The 21875-nt window shown below is 40.3% G+C and overlaps 1 protein-coding gene across 1 annotated transcript in view; it reads left to right on the top strand.

Annotated features, from left to right (window-relative positions):
- The window catches only part of GFM2 (GTP dependent ribosome recycling factor mitochondrial 2), a 1110238-nt gene that overhangs the window by 909966 nt on the left and 178397 nt on the right, over positions 1-21875 (top strand). Inside the window, 1 exon segment of the mRNA XM_044063950.1 lies at positions 2361-2476. Within this exon segment, the coding sequence (XP_043919885.1) occupies positions 2361-2476 (116 nt within the window).

Below are 21875 nucleotides of genomic sequence, written 5' to 3'. Positions count from 1 at the left end.
CACACACACACGTACATAAAAACACACTTACTAAATCCAGGGAGACAAGCCCTCCATGCACCCCTTGATAATTATATGTGCCAACTCTGGGTGGGTAAAGGGAAAATTCCCTTTTCGGGATTTTTGTGTTTGACATTTTGCATTTTGTGTTTCAACCTTTTTTTTTTTTTGCAAATAGCAGGGAACCATAAATATATATGTGTGTGTGTGTGTGTATAGGTGTACTTGTTTGTGGAAAGTACATATACACATATACATACATACATACAAATATCACTATAGCTAGCATAGTGGCATGTGATGGTATGTATTCATATGTAACATTTTCCTGTTTTACAGAAACGCATCTATCAAAGTTATCCTATTTCTACCCTGCATTTTTCCCACACAAAGTACCTTGTCTATCTTAGCTGGTTTAGGTAACACATTTGTGGTCCATACTAAGACTGTAACCATTCCTTCTTATCCATTGTCGTCTGATATCACTTTTCCTTACCCTTTGTCTCATCTACTCAGTAATTTTTCCTGTTGCTCCCACTGTCTCTTCTACTCTCTCTTTCTTCATCTTACAGTTTCCCCTGTTACCTTTTCTGGTCGTCTTTGGAAATACTCTATCCAATCTATATTCTAGCTCAAGGCCTATCCCCCCTTCCTTCCCACATTTTCCCATTTATAACTATATGCATATTTACATTTACAGCTTCCATGTTTTGAGACCTCTGATCTCCTCTAGTACCCCGTTTTTTTTCAGCTATTACTATGACCATTGCTGTCTGCATTCAGGCAAATCTAGTCATTCCCACCGCCACCCCACACACACACACAAATCTACTCATCATGTCTTTGTCCTGCCGCCTCCTCATTATTCTCTTCTTCTCTCATTAGCTCTGTGCCTATTTGACTTCCTTTCTTTTGTTCCTTGGCCTCATTTAAAGTGATTTGCCAGCTTTCACTGATGTAGCCATTTCTTTCAGTTTTGCCGTGCCATCCTTCTCATCTCCTGTCACTAATGCTTCTACTACACGGCTAATTCCCCTTTTATTTTTTTCTTGATTTATACATTAGGTTCCCAAGACTCCCCAGTCCCCTCATCTCCTTTTTTCAACACCCAATCTTTCACCTCCTTTCAGTTGTTTAGTCATTTCTTAGAACAATCCCTGTTATTTGTGTCTACAATACTATTCATACGTGCAATATTCAAGCATTCCGTTAGGCCCATCACTATAGTGTTTGCTTGTGGCTGTGCCTCTCCCTGGGCCATAGCACTCTCGATTAGTTTTAATATCTGTATTCCTTGTCCTCTTCTAATCCCCTAACGTTATTCCTCTTTTACTTCCTTTGAACCTATCCCTTCTTTAACTTTTCTTCATTTTGTATTGCCATACTCCACATGTCTGTTGTAACCTTTTTCCTGGATCTCAATCAACAGGTCAACTAGTTACATGTGAACTATGTTTTTATTTTACATTTTCATCCATAATTTATTTACAGCATCATATCAAAAAACAAATAATCATACAATTTGAGCACTCACCTGAGCAAAGGTTTTAGTTACATTCTGTTTGTTACAGATGAGATCTGTCTTTCAACTGGAGGGTCTGTTAGCCCTGGAAGCTCGTAATGTTTTTCTTTAACCATATCCAGTTATTTCTTGCTGCACAGTACCCCAACAGAACAAGAGAAGAGAAACATTACTTTTTTTTTTCTTTATGCATTGTCCCAACAGTCCTCTTAACATATAGTCTACAATCACTCAATCTGTAGATTTTCATCTCCTGCACTACTACCTACCTACCTACTTCCCTCTTAAGTCTGCTCCTTACTGCTGTTCACATATTCCTCCTCCTGCTCCTCATTATTCTTAGAATCATGTCTCCGTCTTTCGAGCTTTGCTTCTTTTTGAACATAAGAAATAAGTCTTTTCCTGTCTGCAGAACTGTGCAGTTCTCTTGGGTGGAAAGGGGTGGATCTGGTTGATGACTGCGAGTGGATAATGAATGGCCAGATCCCCCATAAGGAAGCATGACTCTGAGTTAAAAACTGTTCCCAAAAAGTGGACGAAGATTTTTAGAAAGCACCTGTGTAAACGGTATAAGAAAAAATGTGCATAATGGTTCAGTGATCCCTTTACAAACTGTTGGTTTGATCTTCACACTGTTAACTTCTTACCTGATTTTTGTGATTGTGGATATTAAGTGCTATTTGCAAAGGTTTATGTTGTTTATATGGTGTCTGCCTCCAACTTCCCATGTTATATTAAAGAGGAAAGGGCCAGTGAAGTTTCTGGTCCCTTTTAAAAGAGAGTAGTACTACCTGTTATGTATGGTTTCATGTTTAATGTATCTGCTGTCTTGTTTTAGGTCCCCTAATTGGTTTCCCTGTTCAGGATGTTGGTGTCACTGTTCAGAATGTTATTCTCCATCCTGGGACATCCATGGCAATGGTTTCTGCCTGTGCCTCACGCTGTATGCAAAAGGTAAAATTTAGAAAAATTTAATGACAGATATCAAAGAAAATTTTAAATGAAATTGTGAGAAATTATTGGATATAAATGCTATAAAGGAGATCAAGCAGATAGTTAACTTGCCTTTTCTTTTATGAAAGGAGGCTTATAGAAAGAAATGTATTAATACGATTGCTGTCTTTTTTATTTATTCATTTTACAGTTTATTAACTGGCTAGGTCTCAGCAGGTTGATGTTTTTTTTCCTCCCACTCCTACCAAACAAGAATGTAGCATGCCACCCTAACAGTGCTGTATAAAGCCAAATGCATAAAGGGCATGCCTTCTATGAAAAGACACACTACCCATAAATGACATTAGAACTCTGGTTAGATGGAATGAATATCCTGACAAAATGAAATTATTACAATACAAACATAAACTGTTAAAATTTGAAGCTGCATCTCAGACAAGAGTTTAAATATTCCTGCTTTTGATATTCTTTTTAGTTTAAAAGAAAACATTTGTAGCTTCACAACATAATTCTTCTCTCTTGCTACCTCTTAACCTTATCTTTATCTTCCCTCCTTTACCCTGTCTTACCTCCTTTACTGTACTAGTTAATATTTCATTGTTACAAGATTGTAATTTATTACTTTTAAAGCTTATGGAACCATGAGATCTGTATGCTCGATTCTCAGCTAGAGCGTCTTCTGTGTGGAGACGTGTGAATGAGCGTACCTTTGTTGAAGGTTGTGTATCAGGGCCGGCAACTCAGCACGTAAAAATCTACTGCCAATCATTAGCGGACCGGAGTTTCGCTGTGGCGACCCCTAACTGGGAAAAGCCGAAAGACACAACAACTTAAACTCTCAGTCATGATATCAGCTGTATTTTAATAAATTATTACATTTTATTTTTAGTACTGTATTAGTAGTGTGGTAGTACTGTATTAGTCTACTTTTATAATTAAAGGGGGGGTACCATAATGTGTACACCCATGTTTACATGTCATGGTACCTTTCCTGAGTTCAGCAACTGCCTTAACACAGAGTTGCATGGTCCTGTACCACAAAGATGTGCAGCACCACATAGGGCTGCCCCGCAGCCATGCTGACTGCTAACGAGGCATTCTGAGGGAAAGGTATATGCTAATTAACTGTATCCTCTCTCCCTGTAACTGCCTCCAGGAAGGCATATACATGGCATCCCCACCATGCAGTGGTATTAAACACAGCCAACAGCTTGCTATGAATGTGGTGGGAGGGACCACTAGATGCAAGGGAACAGTAATGGCATCAGTAGCGGTATGGGAATTGTGGAGTGGAGGGATGCACTAGACCAATAGGGATTACTCTTAGAATACCGTATTGGCACCAGTGGCAGTACTCAGATGGGGGGGGGGCACACCAGTCCAACATTAATTACTCTTAAAGTGCCATGAAGGTACCAGCAGAAGTACAAGGGATCAGAGGATTGGAGGACTGCACTAGACCACCAGAGATAAGTGCCATAATGACATTGACAGCACAGTGGAGATCAGGGTTGGGGGACCACTAGACACCAGGGATTACTGTGATTGGAAGTACCGTAATGGCATCAACAGTAGTATGGTGATCAGGGGTAGGCAGGGATATACTAGCCACCAAGCATAACATATAAGTGCAGTAATGGCACTTAAACTACTACAGAGGTATTGGAAAAATGAGAGGATAGGCACATTAGGGGCTGTGATGTGTGTGTGTGTGTGTGTGTGTGTGTGTGCGCGCGTGCGCATGTTTTTCTTGTGTGCACCAGAGAGTGGATGCCACTGCCTACATGAGCATCGGTTCACTATCACAACATTCAGATCAGCAATGATCTACACATCGTTGTAGTAAATGATTTCAGAGACATTAAGTTTAGCTGATAATGAAGTCTTACCTCATTACTGTGAACATGTCTCTGAATCACAAATGGGCACTTTATGGCAGAAGAGCCTTTTTAGCACAAGCTATACTGCTCATGATAGGCCCTTTAATGAATATCTGGGTATTATTCTCTGTATACTTTTGATGTCTATCTTAACTTTTTGTGCGCAATTGTGAGATGATTACACTGTGTCTGCATATAGCTATTGTTCATTTCCCAGGATGTGGCTGAAAAGTATCTTGTTACCAGCCCAGTCCCCCAATTAATAAACAAACAGTAAATAAGTAAATATTATACTATATAAAATAACTGTTTTAGGTTTAATGCTCAGCACTGTGAGAAAAATGAACACTAACCAGATGTGCTAGATTAATGAAATCTGACAAGGATTAAATTATAATAAATGCTTTAAGAAGTCAGGATGAAAGGGCGGGCAGGGAATGGGAAAGGACTTATGCAGATGGAGGAGATGTGTGTAGGTTGTATGGAGTGTGGAGGGCAGATAGGAAGAATCAGGAGAGATTAACTTACTTTGTTAAAAAGTGTAAGTTGTAGAGTGCATAAAATTACAGTCAGCAGGTAAATTAACAGAAGGTGGTAGTGGAAGCTAAACCGCTACAGCCTCTCAAAAAATCTCACTTGGAAGACCACTTTTCCTATAGCTGTCACATCAGCAAGGAAGGTCTCAGAGCTATAAACCCTTGTGTAAAGAGCCTTCCACTGTCATTCACAGGGGTAGGGTAATCCTTTGAACAAATCCATCCTTTATGCCTAAGGTGGTATCAGAACTTACCTTAAACCAGGCTATCCATTTGCTAGTCTTCTTTCCAAATCCACAGAACAAGGCAAAGCAAGTTCTTCATTCCCTGGATGTGCACAGGCAGATCAGGTACTGTCTAGACAGGACAAAAAGCCCCAATAGAGTAGAGCAATTACTGGTAGCTTTCAAAGAGGGGTAAACAGGGCAGGCCTGTCTCCAAACAAACCATTTCAAAATGGACAGCCAACTGCATTAAGTTCTGTTACTCCCACCATGGCAAAATTCTTCCTGGTCATATTAAATCCCACTCCACCAGGCATGGAGCAACTACCACTGCTTTTCTCAAAGGAGTCCTTTCCCAGACCATCCTAGAGGCAGCCACATGGAACTCAGTGGACACCTTTACAAAACACTATAACCTAGGCAATGTCTCTTGGGCTAGACTAGGTTTCACTTTTGCCATCCTGCAAAACATTATTTCCTAGGCTTTGGGACTTTTCTCATGAATCAGTAGTGCAACATTGACCATGAAGAAAATAGTACAGTTGTGTCCCACTTACTGTAATTGTAGATGTTTGAGTAGATCAGTGTTGCAGTACATACGTCCACCCTTCAAGGTCTCTATCTGCTGATCACTTTTCTCCCCCTTGCTGGATGCAAGGGGTAGAGGAGTTCTTTGCATAGAGTTGCCTTATCCCCATCATCCCTTCTCTGCCTCATGATTTTCCTCCTCTTCACTCAGATTCAGACAAATATGGAGATTGTGCTGTCCTCAGGCATCAGACTGCTTGCTCACTGATTAGAAAGATCTGACGATGGCACTGACGGTGTATACCCTGGTGTCCAGACTTCAAATATCCACCTTAAAATAAATCCTGTCTTTTTTTTTTTTTTTTATTGTACCTTTTGGTCCTGCTATAGTTGGTGTCTCAAGGTTCAGGCACCTAGGTAACGAGACATTTCCCTGTGGTACATTTGGTTGGGAACACATGGCTGAAATGACATTCAGCTGTAGAAAAATATGGCTGTTGTGAATTCCCTGTGGCCAAAGAGAAACACACACTGCCTTGCCCACAGCTTTAATAGACAAGTGCATGGGGGTAAAAGAATTAATTAGTGTTGTGCTCAGTGTACAAGTACGTGCATATGTAACTACAACATGTAGAGGTGTGCTACACCATATGCATTTTAGGTAATGTTCTCTAGACACTAGTGGGGTAATGGTCCACACACACCAGTTATAAAGGCACTGCCCACTGTTCACTGCATTTTTACTGCCACTAACATGCCCACTGACAAGCCTGCTGCCTGCCATACTGTCTGCTGTTTCATGTTGTCTTGGGGTCTGTGGGCATTATTTCCCTACATGCATTTGGTTATTTAAGTTGTGGGCAAGGCACCACATTCTTCTCTTTGCCCACAGGGAATTCACAATAGAGAATAACCATCCCTTCCTCTTTGTGTTTGCTACTATCTTCCATTTTTTTCCTGACTTCTCTTGTTCCCTTGCCATTCTGTTCCCCACTCATGTGCACGTACTGTCTTTCATTGCTTTATTCTGGATCTGTTTTGCTGTTTCTCTTAATTTGCCCTCCTGCGTTACATTTTGTCTTCTGTTATCTATAATATTATATATTGAATGTGTTGTATGACTACAGTGATGTGACACAAACCATATTTAAAAATATTCAGACATCTGCTTATTGCCAAAGAACATTCATTCTGGGCACAACATGTAGTAAACTACATTTAGCCTGGAAAGTATTTTGTACGTTCTGCTGGCAAAGGCCTTGCTTACATATACACAACAGCTGCATTTCATCCATCTAGAACCCCCTTTTTCTTCATTTTTGCACATGGGGTTGATGGTTTCATCTTTTGTATTACTAGTCTAGTATCATGCATTTTCTGAATGATATGAAGTCTGAAACTCAAATGTCTGTTGTTATATTTAGTGGGGTGTCTTGAATTTGGGGGATCAGATCAGGGTCAATGTTTAAATTTAAGTATTGCTGTTATAAACTTAAAAAGCTGCTATTATTTGCACTAGTATGCATTTTCCTAAATATATGAAGTCTGAAACTCAAATATCTGCCATTTATTGATTTGAAGTTGAGGGGTCAGATCAAGGGACAACATTTAAAATATTGCTCTGAAAGTTGTTAGAATAATATGTTTTGCAGTGTCCTAGTATACCAAGTTTGAAACTCAAACGTTTCCTATAGTGTTTCAAAATTCCACGCAACAAAACTATAATTTCACTCTTATGTTTTATTTTTGTATGTTACAACGGAAGTTAAATGTTTGCCTTTTTTAAATTCCCAAAGCAATGTTTTTTGATTGGGTTAGATATCACATGGCAGTTAAATGCTTTATCCGGAAAGTGCTTAAACTTTTAATAAAACTTCTTGTTTGGATCTGCAATTGATTGGTGCTATGTGTTTTGGGAAAAAATGTTCTTAAGGTGTTTTGCCCTCTTCAGCTTGTCCTCAGGGTGCTTTCTTTTTACTTTTCAGGAAGTTGGGGCAGTGCCAAATGAGCATCTTACCCCAGACTCCAAATGGCCTAGCTGCATTACAAAATCTGTATGTGTTTAGTATGTAGTACTTAATGTACGATATAAGAGATTGCAGTTTTCACTGTTAGGATATGTTTAGACATCATAGATGATGATTTTAATACTGTTACCATTCAAAGAACTCCTTTTGCAGTTAAAATGTAATGCATACTGCACCACTGGTATAAACAACAACATCTATATTAAATGTGCTCTCAAAACTACAAGCTTTAAAGTAAATTGTTTTTGTTATTATCTTGTTTCAATTTTAAATGGCTTTACCAGTACTGTTACTATTAACATTCATTTTTAAAGTCTGATGCAACTGCAGCAAACTTGTGTGTGTGTGTGTGTGTGTGTGTGTGTATGTGTGTGTGTGTGTGTGTGTGTGTGTGTGTGTGTGTGTGTGTGTGTGTGTGTGTCTGTTTGTGCCTGCTGTCTGTTAACTATCAGGACAGCCCCTTCCTGGCCAGTCAATGATTGTTGACTGGGGGGTATTGTAATCTAGACAGCCATCAGGGCTGGTTTACATTTTGTTTTCTCCCCAACCCTAACTTGAGAACACCCTGCAAGGTGCCAAGGAGAAGCATGCAATGGGCTGTCCATGGAGGGCATCCTTTCATTTCCTAAGGAAGTATTCCCTCCAAGTAGGTCTACTCTTATCCTTGGAGCATGAGCAGTGGTCTCTCCTGTCTCCAACAGGGAGATTACAGTACCCAGTGTGCCTTTGAGTACACACAAACCCCTCCCACCTCCAGAAGATGTAGACGGCCCCCCCTTCTCTTTTTCTCCTCCTCTTCTCTGACAGGCACCTCTAGTTCTGGAACTGCTAATCAAGCTCCAGTCACATGGGTTGCAGTCAAGTCTCCAGCCTTCTATTTCATGGAGCTGTGCATATGATTTGTAATTATAACCAGTGGCGGTTCGTGCTAAAGGACTGCAGCCCCCCCACCTGTAAACGAAAAAGAAAAAGAAATTGCCTCCCATGTTAATAGAATAAAATTAAAAAAATTCACGAGTCTCGGAACTCCAACTCCATGCATGCATGCTTAGTTCCTGACTGCTGTGTTAGGCAGTCCAGAACTCCATGCACACATGCGTGCTTTTCCTGAACTCCAGACTGCTCTGTTAGGCAGTCCGGATAGGGAAGGAAGGGAACGCCACCCTGCCAGCCCAGAAGTCTGTGCAGTGATGACCGCACAGATCAGAAGAACACCGGACTGCATCGCCCGCAGGCTGGAGGCTCCAGCCAACTCACATCTCGCGGGCTGCTATGGAGGAGGACAGGTGATCGGCGGGCTGCTATGGAGGAGGACAGGTGATCGGCAGACCGCTACGGAGGACTTGGCTGCCATGGAGGATTGGATCTGCTGGAGGTAGTGTGTGTGTGTGTGTGTCTGTGTGTGTGTCTGTGTGTGTGTCTGTGTGTGCGTGTGTGTGTGTTTTAGCATGAGTGCTTCATTAAATAATAACTAAAGATGTTAAAGTCCATTAAGGAAGAAAGAGATTCTGCAGTATGAAATCAGATGGCATTTCCCTTAGTATCTGTGCAGGAAAAGAATCGGTAACCTGTTTTTAGTTGAATATGCGATTAATTGTACTTATGTGGTCAGCTAAGTGTGTGCACATATGAAGATGAGCTTTGGTATAAGGTACACATCTGTCCAGTTGGTGGGACTAGGCTTTATTCTCTCACAGGATCAAGCCAATAACTTCAGATTTTCTCTGGCTTAGTTTTTCTCTGCTTACACAGACGTTTAACTTCTCCGACGGAGTTTGCAGACAGATCTACCGTCCAGGATCGTATTCCATGGAGGACAAGTGAGTTAATTTTGTTCCTTGCTTCACAGAGGGAATAACTTCGACTTATCATTGTGGACAGAGTTTGTTCCTTGCATCACTTGTGTGACAGACATCGTTTAACATTTCCAACAAATCTAGTGTGCGTGTGTGCGTGTGTGTGTGTAAGAAAGATCGAGAGTGACAGAGACAGGGAATACTACTTTCTTGTAAGGCCTACTATACTAAAGCACAACAGAAAATAGAATACAGTTGACTACCTCTTGCAGTAGTCAAAACATTTTTGTAAGAGAACTTGTGAGTACCCAGATTTGCTCAGGTTTCTACAATAAGCTACCTTGTTGAAAACTGCTTGTACTGTGACATAGACTCTGACCCAGTATGCTAACTATAGTTATAGCCTGATATTTACCTTACAATTGTAATCGTCTAATTCCATCATGCAACCCAGCATGGTAGGCATGGTTTTAGGGTGTGAAGGAATGGTGCCATTGTGTAATTCAAACTCAAGTACTAGTTAAAGTTGTGCGGCTGTTAAAATTGCATCATGAGTTAAAATAAGTAACAGCTTGTTCACTGCTTTCAGCTTTTATAGTTTGGTCATGGTAAACAAGCAGTATGTATTATGAATTGTGGACATTTAATAAAAAATATGCAAAGGCAAGGATAGTATGCTTAGACACAAGCTAAGGGGCATATATAAAACTGCTTTTTATGCACAATGCTGTCCTTAGAAGTGTGAAATGCCCCCAGTGAAATATACCTGGTTGCTAGAGACAGGCTCAAACTCTGTATCTTGAATACAAACAGCAAGAGTCTGAATTTCCTACCCACCACCACTTGTGAAAAGCTTTCAGATTTTTGCCTCATATTTGTATTTTCTTCTGTTCCTCATAAGAATCTGTGGTTTTCTGGATTTTAATTCACTAAGTAATGACAAACATTTGAATTTCAGACTTCATATTCTTCAGAAGGTACATGGTAACTTAAAACCTTTTATTCTAGCAATTTTCTAAGTTTATACAATCAATATTTAAAAATTTTCCCTATTTTTGGGGCTGTATTCCCTCATTATTGGCTTTGTCCAGGTTTTTTGTGCTAAGAGGTTGAGAGCTATGGTGAGAATTGAAAACTGAATTCACTGAATATGTTTGGGGGCTGTATTCCCCCATTATTGGCTTTGTCCAGGTTTTTTGTGCTAAGAGGTTGACAGCTATGGTGAGAACTGAAGTCACTAAATGATAGACATTTAAGTTTCAGTCTTCATGTTTTTCAAAAGACAGTTTATATGGCATAGTGGTATGTTGCGCTGACTGTAATGCACAGGCTCTAGGTTTAACACTTGGCAGTGAAATGCATGGTGGTAACATAACATTTTATTCTAGCAACTTTCCAAGATTATACAAGCAATGTTTAAAATGTGTCTGTTTTTTTGGGCTTTTGTCTCCCCTCACTAAATGTTGGATTTTTCCAGATTTCTTGTGCTGCAAAGTTAAGATTTACAGTTGAGTGTCAAATAGATTTTACAAGGAGCTGAGAGCTTCAGGGGAAGAGAGGTTTAGTGCTGCTTATGCTGAGTCTACTTGCATTGTTAATAGCATAACAGGTTGAATACATGCTTTTGATGCAGAAGTCTGTGCGTTCTACTCCCACAGTATTTAGATGCATTGCTGATTCTGTACTGAGTTGTTCTGACAATGTCCTCTTTGGCAGAGATGCCTAGTAACTTTGAACCTGTTATCAGTCTGCTATCCATTCCCTATTGCAATATTACTAGCTTATCATCAGGGCCATCACCGTCAACCAGAGACATTTCAAATTGTGACATACTTGTCATACCCCACCCCACCGTGTAATGACTCTGGACAAAGCAAGGCTAGGAGCAGTTATGCATTGTAAGTGTGCAAAGTATCCCCCCATCCAAGGTAGACACAAGTACTATAGTGGCTTTTCATCTATCCTTGATTTTGCAGAATGTTCTGGTTTTCTGTCATATTTTTATACTGTTGATTTATGCTTCTTATTCAGAAAATACATGTTGGTGCAGTGCATGTTGCTCTGTGTTTAAGTAACAGTGCTTTAATGACCATCAGGCAAGCTTGTCTGAGATTGTAAGATGCAAGTAAGCTTTTAATAAGCATACTGTTAAAGAATTATCAACAATGAAAGCCTTTTTGTTGTTGCCATGCAGAGAATATTTACATAGATAGATAACATATAAGCCCTTAGGTATTGACACACATATGACAGTATTTGTAATAAAGGACAGGATTAAAGTATTTTCAGAAGCTCATTACATTTGTTGGAGACTTGCAGTTATCTTTGCAGGCTTTACCCGTAAACTAAACAATGCTAATCTATCATGTGTGGTCCATAACCTGTACAGTAATCCTTTAAGCAATTTATCCTGAGCTTGTTTCTTGTTTGCTGTTCATTTTTACTTTGATCATGTTGTCCCAATAAAACAAGTAGATAGTTGTTGTCAGGCAGCACTGCAGCAGGTCTTTTTGGATAAGAAACATTTTTACAAGTGGGGGTAATTGGTATCACAGAGATTGCTACTTTCAGCATGTTACTTGGTACTTTTATAAAGGTGAATATAAATTGTAATTAGAACTGCAGTACAAGGAGAAGTGGTTTGAGTTGAGTGCTACTTGTTTTTTTATACTTGATTTTGACTGGCATTCCAGTAATGTATTTAAAAAGTAATTTATTTTTTCATGCCTCACAACCTTTTTGTTTCCATCTAGATATTAAGTAAACTGTCATGTAGCCAATGCATTGAAATATTTTTTTCTTCTCTTCATTTTGTCTTGATTGGACTCTCATAAAGACGGTTTGGCACCCAGAGCAGTGTATTTAATTGAAGTCCCAGTTTTTGTGGTTTTGAGCTTAGCTCTGCCCCTTTCTAGTTGGCCACACCCCTTCACACTGGCCTCACCCATTCAGTTGTCTCCTGCAGCCCCCTTTGAGTTGAAGTCACCGGCCACCGCTGATTATAACATACTGTATCACGTGACTTTTTAGATGGTTATTTAATTTTTTATTTTGTTAAGACTTACTGTTCTGAAGATGTCTTTGAAGTTAATAAGACAAAAGCATTAAACATAAAGCCCGCTCAGCTGTTAACTTGAACTTTGTTGTATTATTTTTGGTTTTAGATGTATTGTAAGATGCAAGTAAGCTTTTAATAAGCATACTGTTAAAGAATTATCAACAATGAAAGCCTTTTTGCTGTTGCCATGCAGAGAATATTTACATAGATAACATATAAGCCCTTAGGTATTGACACGCATATGACAGTATTTGTAATAAAGGACAAGATTCAAGTATTTTCAGAAGCTCGTTACATTTGTTGGAGACTTGCAGTTATCTTTGCAGGCTTTACCCGTAAACTAAACAATGCTAATCTATCATGTGTGGTCCATAACCTGTACAGTAATCCTTTAAGCAATTTATCCTGAGCTTGTTTCTTGTTTGCTGTTCATTTTTTACTTTGATCATGTTTTCCCAATAAAACAAGTAGATAGTTGTTGTCAGGCAGCACCGCAGCAGGTCTTTTTGGATAAGAAACATTTTTACAAGTGGGGGTAATCGGTATCACAGAGATTGCTACTTTCAACATGTTACTTGGTACTTTTATAAAGGTGAATATAAATTGTAATTAGAACTGCAGTACAAGGAGAAGTGGTTTGAGTTGAGTGCTACTTGTTTTTTTATACTTGATTTTGACTGGCATTCCAGTAATGTATTTAAAAAGTAATTTATTTTTTCATGCCTCACAACCTTTTTGTTTCCATTTAGATATTAAGTAAACTGTCATGTAGCCAATGCATTGAAATATTTTTTTCTTCTCTTCATTTTGTCTTGATTGGACTCTCATAATGACGGTTTGGCACCCAGGGCAGTGTATTTAATTGAAGTCCCAGTTTTTGTGATTTTGAGCTTAGCTCTGCCCCTTTCTAGTTGGCCCCACCCATTCAGTTGTCTCCTGCAGCCCCCTTTGATTTGAAGTCACCAGCCGCCGCTGATTATAACATACTGTATCACATGACTTTTTAGATGGTTATTTAATTTTTTATTTTGTTAAGACTTACTGTTCTAAAGATGTCTTTGAAGTTAATAAGACAAAAGCATTAAACATAAAGCCCGCTCAGCTGTTAACTTGAACTTTGTTGTATTATTTTTGATTTTAGATGTATTGTTACACCATCAAGTGCTGTCAACACCAATTTTATTCTTGTTAATGACTTTTATTCAGTTTGTGGTTTCAGTAACAGGGAGGATATTTGTGTGAGACTACATAACAGTGGAGGTTTCCCCTTTTTCCCCGCTGTTGTGCAGTCTTGGAATTTATATATATTTATATGTCTGTGTGAGTGTGAGAGAGCGCTGCGGGAGCATGGAGGTACAGAAAGGTTGCCATCCTACACAAACACTGTATTTGTATGTTCTTAAGGAAATTCATTGGTGTAGGTTTCAGTCGGTGGGTGATCGATAGAAGAAACAGGACTCAGTGGCAGATATTTCTGATGGTCCCTCAACAAATAACCACACACATATAAGTAGAGAGAGATAATCGTATTAAATATCTGACCAAAAAGAAACTTAACTGCAACTATAAAGAAGTAATGACACTTTGCTATGCATTGATGTCTTTTTTGGTTAACAAACAATTAAATATAAAATGCACATGCAACCAGGGATAAGATAGAAGGGAATGATGGCATAGGATATAATTACTGCATATCATTTAGAAGTTTGACAGTTAAAGCTCATGGCTAAAGTTTATAGTGATAAGTTTACAAAAGGAGTGCAAAGTTCTGCAGTATTATGTGAGGGAACTTTTACAGTTTTTGGGGAAAAAAAGGAAAGCTTATGGAAAAATGGAGAGTTGGAGACTGGTCTCTTCATTAAATAATAGGTTATTGGCAAAAGTAATAAAAATCAAAGATAAGATTGGTAGTCAAAGATAAAGTTGTTTTTTTCACAGAAAAGGAGGGGATATAGTTAACTTCTGGGAAAAATGTAAGGGAAGTTATCTGAATAAAATAGACTGTTATAATGGGTTTCCAATTATAACCAGATTATTATCTGCTTGAGACGTGGATGCCAAAATATTCACCTCAAGAGTAAAGCTTGAGTGGTAACTCTTGGTATCCATATTGAGCACACATAATAAGTGGTTGGGATTGAAGACGTGCACATAATTCTTTGTAGAAAAACAACATATGAATGTGAAGTGTTTAACCTGCTTTGTAAGCTTTTAAAAGATGATAAAACACTTAGCTCTGTCAAACAACAGCATAAAATGCCTCTCTGCTTAACTAAAAGCTGTTAGACAATTTGTTCTGCTGCACTTTCTGTTTACATGTGCGGCAGAGTGAAGTTCAGTCAGCTAAGTTGTTTCACCTTTTACTACTGTTTGCCAGTAACCACTGTCCAGTAGGTTAACCACTGGTGAGTGACCTGATCATAACAGTGCATAGGTGTGCTAAACGGCTTTTGTTAAGTACCCCTAAGTGCTAAGATCTAGGCTCATGCTAAGAATGTACTTAACAAGTTTATTTTTTCCTGTTTCTGTGCTTATTCATTATGCTCCATGCATTACAAAACTGTAGAAAAAAAGAGACAAGGTGAGTCTTTATAAAGCTTTGCATGGAGTTTAGATTTTATGAGAGACAGTGATTTGAGGACTTCCAAGATGGCTGCAAATTAAGAAACAGCTTAATTTCAGCTCTCACAGTATAAAAACAGAAACTCAAAAGAAAAAGCCAGTAAACTCATATTGTTTTGGTAAATTTTAGTAACTGGCTAATAAGTGCACTGCTTGGATGCCAACAAAAGGAGAAACTCGGAGACAATGAAAGAAAATCTTCAAAAAAAGTGAGGAAAAAACACTGGGAAGAATTCTGCAAAAAAACAGAGCAAGCTCGAGCTTTGGTGCAGGACATGTCTTCCAGTAACCTAGAGGAAAAATAAATCAAATGTACTCAGAGCCGATTAAAGTATACGAAACACTGATGTTATATATCAACTCAAATAACTAAAGGCTGGAAAAAATGGAAGAAGCTTTAAACAGTGCAGATACAGATTTGCTGTACCCAGGACTGTTTGTAAGCTTCTGAGCCCCCACGCCTTTCTGTGTTGGAGGAAAGCCTTCTAGCTTAATTTTGTTTCTTAGAACTAGCCAGTTTTCTACTTTCAGTACTCAAATCTGTTTCTTTGAGCTCAGCACTTGTTCAGAACTCATTGTAAGCACTAAAGCTACAAATTACTACAGCACTCAACTTTCCTCACTTGTCTAGAGGAAAACAGTTTTTAGTACTTAATAAATAAGCACCTATATGAGCATGTCTAAGGGTCAGCTCCTGGTGTTTTCTCCTGTCTACCTGATGAATCTGGGCATCTTGGGGCAATGCAACAATTGCCTCATGTACACAGACAACCCTCTCCTCCTACCACCCAACACTACAACCTTTGAGAGATGCACTTATATAACCAAACTGGAAGCAAAGCTCTCTTCACCCAAGACTGGACTAGACAGTCAAGAGGAGAAGATAAACACTTGCACCACACCACACATATCACATAGTCCCTCAAAACATACACCACCAAAACACACACATAGGAACACAAAACACACACCTACATTTGCGGTGGCTCTCAAAAAAAATCTACCCAAGCAACAGGGACCTCCAAAGCAGAAATGCAAGCAACCTCCACTCCCCAATACAACCCAAATGACACACAGCCCACAAACTCAGTGTGCCAATCAACCACAGCTCATAAGGCATAACAACGTACCCAACACTCTAGTCATAGGTGACTCTATAGTCAGGCACAGTGATGTTCCACTCACCAGGCTAAACAAGGAGAAAGTTACTGTCAGCTGCCAGGATCCGTCACATAATGCATTCACTCAGGTCACTCCACAGCAAGTACAAATATGACTCTGTCATTGTCCATGTTGGTGTGAATGACCTGAGATGTACCTCCCTGGACTACATGAAAAGAGACATGGAGGAGCTTTCTGATCTTGTAGCCCAGGCAGATATGACCCTAGCCCTGAGTAGCATCCTGCCATCACCCAGAATGATACCACAGTGCAAGGACAAAATGATTGACTTCAACAATTGACTAAGCTTTTGGTGTCATTCTAAGGGGATCCAGTATCTGTCTGCCTGGGATGACATGATCGACAAACCACGATGCTTTGCCAGAGATGGCCTGCACCTGTCGCCCTTGGGATTCCGGATACTAGCTAAGGCTCTTGCCACCCCTATAGTGCCTTTTAGGCAAGATTCAAATGACAAATTCACCACAGTAACAGGTACAAGCAAGCAAAATCTGAGGGTAATGCTACTTAATGATAGAAGTCTAAACCTCAAAATGCACTCACTCGAGGCACTCCTTAAAATGGAGAACATTGACATCTGTGCAGTGACAGAGACCTGGTTCAAGGCTCCAGAGAGCATCCCTGCATTACCAGCCATAATTCATACCACACCTTTCGGCTACCTAACCTGGACCGAAGCACTAAAGGCGGAGGCGTGTCCATATTCATTAAGAATATCCACACCTCCAGGCTAGTTGCTCAGCATAATGCATCTGAGATTATCCAAGTGCAACTAGCTCTGGGCAAGACTGCAATGCAAATTGTAGCTTGCTACAGATTCCCCACCATGCCCCAAGATTCCCACTCCTCATTTCTTGATACACTGGAAAATATTAGGGTACAACCTAACACCCTAATAATGGGCGATTTCAATTACCCCACCATTAACTGGGAAAACTACTCATGTACCAACTCTTGTGCTCATCTTTTTTTGGAATTCATAAATTCCAATGCCTTGGATCAACTTATCCTCACCCCCATCAGGGGCAGCAATATCCTAGACCTGGTCATTACCAACATGGGCAACCGGTGTTCCACACCAGAGGTGGTGAATTCCTCGGTCAGATCCAACCACAAGCAAATCACCCTAGACATCCACATCTCGCCCCCACCCTCCATTAGGGAAACCAGCATAAAAAATTTCTCCAAAGCCAACTTCACGCTTCTTAAGACAGAAGTGGCAAACTTCATGACACCCATGCTGACGGACAATAGAGATACGACTGCTGAATCCTATACAGTTGCACTTTATAAATACTTACACAAGTGCATGGATCATGCAATCCCTAACAGAACCAAGATGCTATCCTCCAAAAAAGGAAGCCAATCTGGTGGTCCCCTGCTATAAACAAACTCTACAACAGAAGAAAGAAACCGTTGCAAAAAAGAGTAATATCCCATGATTGGAGGAACTCTGTGGTCAGTCTCAGTAAGAAGCTGAGATCCCTCATAAAATCCTGCAAAGCTAGTTACGAAAACAAAATCGCCACTGATTCTAAAGACAACCACAAAGCATTCTATAGCTATGTCAAGAATCTCAATGGCAACACTCAGATCTGCTCTGAGTTACAGCACAATGGCACTAAATATACAGAACCAACTGATATTACCAACATCCTGGCAGATAAGTTCAGTGCTAACTTTACCCCTCTCTCATCCCCTAAAGGGCCCATCTCTATACCGAAAGAATGCAAAGTACCTGTAATCACAGCTGCACAGGTAAAAAACACACTCTCCAAAGCCAAGAACACAGCATCCATGGGACCTGACAACATCCCAGGCTGCGTTCTACATGAACAAAAGAATGAACTGGCACCCCACCTAAGTACCATGTTTAAGTCATAGCCTCACCTCAGGCTTTGTGCCCACTGAATGATGCACAGCAACGGTTATCCCACTCCACAAAGGGGGAGCCACCACGGACCTCGGGAACTACCGCCCCATTAGCCTGATGAGCCTGGTCTGCAAGGCTATGGAGCGTATCATCATGTGGAACTTATAAACAATTACATTGGTAATCTCCAAACTCTGGACCCTACCCAGTTCGGGTTTGTAAAAGGCAGATCATGTCTCCGAAACATGATAGACTTCTTTGAAGAGGTCACCAAATCCGTAGATGAGGGTAAGGTGGTTTACACAGCCTATCTAGATCTCGCCAAGGCTTTCAACACCATCCCCCACTCTGGAATTATAGACAAACTCACTAAACGAGGTATAAATCCCTATGTCAGAAGATGGGTTGCCAACTGGCTCACTGACAGACCCCACACTGTGAACGTAGCAGACTCTAAATCCAATTTCAGACCAGTGACAATTGGAGTACCACAGGGTTCAGCCCTAGGTCCTCTCCTGTTTGGTATCTACTTCTCTGAAGTACAGGCTAACACAGAAGGACTTTGGCTAACAAAGTTTGCAGATGACTGCAAACTAGGAGCCATAATCAAAACTCCTAACGATGTGGACATCCTACAAAATGGCCTCACTGAGACAGATGCCTGGTGTCAAAGCCATGGCCTCAAGCTCAATGCCAAAAAATGCATTGTCATCCCTTTTGGTAAAAACTCTGTACCCATGAACTACCACTTAGGCGGTAGTCTACTTAACACCGGAAGTGTGATAAGAGACCTTGGGACACAGGTGGACAGTAGTCTCTCCTTTGATAATCAAATCGCCACAGTAGTCAGGAAATCCTTCTCTGTGGCACACCTCATCATAAAAGTTTTCTCATCCAGGAAAAAAAAAGTTAATTGTTCCCCTCTACTCATCACTCATTAGACCCATTATAGAGTACAACGCCCCTTTTGGTATGTACCTCACAAGACATCTACAACAACTGAAAAGGCCACAGAAATACCTCACAAAGAGGATTACTGGCCTCAAACAGATGCCCTATGCAGACTGTCTCAAAAAACTCCAGCTTTACTCTGTAGCATATCGCCTACTCAGAGGAGATCTCTGCCTGACATACAAAGCTATGTCAAACCCAGAGCTGTTGGACATGCTCCACATAAAGAAATCCCAATGCCTCTGAGCTACACACTCTAGGGACTTAAACCTTGTCGCCACAATAAACAGAACATGCTGCAGGAATATATTCCTGTCCCAAAGACTTCCCATACTCTGGAACAAACTACCTATCTATATCAAACAAAGCTCCTCATTAGCACTCTTCAAGAAAAATCTTGATGATTGGATGGGAGATAGGGAATTCACCCCGGGGATCACTTCTGTAGCTCTGCTTGACACTGAAAATAAAATAATTTTCTTGGTTGGTAAAAGCCAGGGTACCGTTTGGCTAGGCTTATATAGGCCCTAGGGCCAATAGCCTAGTACCTACCTATGAACAGATATTCAGATAAGGTGATAAAACTGCAACATTAGAGGTCAAAATGAAGGAAAGGTTGGCTGAATATGAAATGCACAAGAAGAGATGTTTCAAAAAAGTAATAGAATTAGAGGACAGAGCATGTAGGGAAAACCTGAGATTTTCTGTTGTACCGGAGAAGCTGGAAGTAACAGACTCTATTAATTTTCTGAAAGCACAAATAAACAACTGGCCTGGTATTCCACAGCAGGAATTGTTCATTGAAAAGGCACACCATGTGTATGCTCCAAACCTGGCCACGAGAAAGCATCCTAGACCTTTAGTAGTAAAGATGCAATCCTACCAGCAGAAGGAGTTGATTCTGACAAAACTGTGGCAGAAGGGCAAAATACTAAAAGTAACAGTAGAGTATTTGTGGGAAATAATTACTCACTATACACCAGGCAAAAGAGGAGTACATTTATTCTATTTATCAGGAAATGTTGAGAAGCAGGTGTGAGATTCAAACTGCTGTACCCAACTATCTTCAGAATATTCTTTCCTGGAGGGACAAAGTAATTTTTTGATGCAGAACATGCTAAGGAGGAAATACAAACGTTTGTCCAGCAAAAAGTAAGCTGTGAATCAGAAAGAGATTCTGCTTCCTGTACATCTGGTAATAAAGACCCCAGAGAGACTGTGCCAGTGAAACATTTTCCAGTGTTCCAGTGGAAGATGCTGCATAGACAGAAAAAAGCACAAGAGTTGACTAGAAGAACCGAAAGTATGTTGGAAATGAAGCAGAGACTGGATTTTGGAGATGGAGATGAAAAGGAGAAAACCAGCAACTCAGAAATTGACAAAAAAATGTGTATTTACAAACCATTAATTATATTTGTGAAACATGACAGAACACGAAAATCTGGAAATGATGGACTTTTTTTGACTTTATTAAGCTTGTAGGGGACTCTAAAGTATATGTCCTACTTCATGTCATTAATGTTTGGAAGAACACTTGGGAGAGGGGACGTGAGGGGGAGAGTTAACTGTAATTGAAATAAAATGTTTTTCTTAAAAGTAGTATTTTTATAATGCATGATATAATCTGCATGCTATAAAGTAAAGGTGTCCTTCTATTCATATGCTGCTGTAGCCATAACATGAGGGAGTCTGGCTCTGGTTGACTCGTACGTCCGGCCACTATACAACAGATAAATGCTACTGCGAAGGTACGTGCAACAGTCCCCATCACTCAGCGTATGTCAGCCATAAACGGACGTTGAGTATAAAGTGGACGTCCGCACACTCCTACCTCAGAATCTTTCTGCCAACTGTGTGACTGACAGCTCCTGTCATCACTCACTTGGAAAGTGACTTTGTGCCTGTCTGTGTTCAGATAAGTACCCCATAGGTGTTTTTGTTTTTTTTTTTTTTGTTTGTTTTTTTTGCCACTGTGTTGTGGTTTAATGTCAGGTAGAAAGGGCAAGTGTCGGTGTGGAAGGTAGATGCCACATAAAGACTCACATGAGCTCTGCTTATTCTGTCTAGACTAAGACTACAACCATACCACTTGTGAAATCTGTCAGGCCTTTCTTCCTAAAACACGTAGAAGCTGTCTTGCTGCTCTAAAACTTTACTTAGAGAATCAGAGACTGAAACAGTAGCTAAAGATATGGAACTGACAGCAGGATCCTTGGAGGAGCCAGCCACGAAAAAGGCCAAGAAGACTAGGCCTGATCCTATGACTGCGCCCTCTAGTCCAACCATACATCTTGAGGCCAGTGAAGGCCCAGAATCTGAGTTGGAACCTGCGGACCTTCTGCAGATGGGTACCTGGGAGGAAGCCATTAAGGAGGCTGCCAACACATCCATGAGGAAGTCGCAGGCATCCGACTCGGGTGCCGGGGGGAACCAAGGCTGATCATTTCTGAGGGCCTGCGTGAGGTTACCCAAATAGTTATTCAGGAAGATGTTGTTTTGGACATCATTGAGTGTTGCCCAACATCTGGTCCTCCTCCTCTACATTGCATCTCAGATATTTATGTATCTGATGCTCCCAAGAAGACGAAGCAGAAAATCAAACATTCTGCCCCTACTCATCTGACCATGATGTCTGTCCAAACCCCTGACTCACAGGCCTTTACTCAAGGCCTACTTAATGCCTTCTTAGCCTTACGCCAGGCCTCTGCACCTGCCCTGGCCC

The sequence above is a fragment of the Protopterus annectens genome, chromosome 2.part2 (assembly GCF_019279795.1).
Source record: "Protopterus annectens isolate FY-2018-M chromosome 2.part2, PAN1.0, whole genome shotgun sequence".
NCBI lineage: Eukaryota > Metazoa > Chordata > Ceratodontiformes > Protopteridae > Protopterus > Protopterus annectens.
This window is presented reverse-complemented; position numbering and strand designations above follow the sequence as displayed.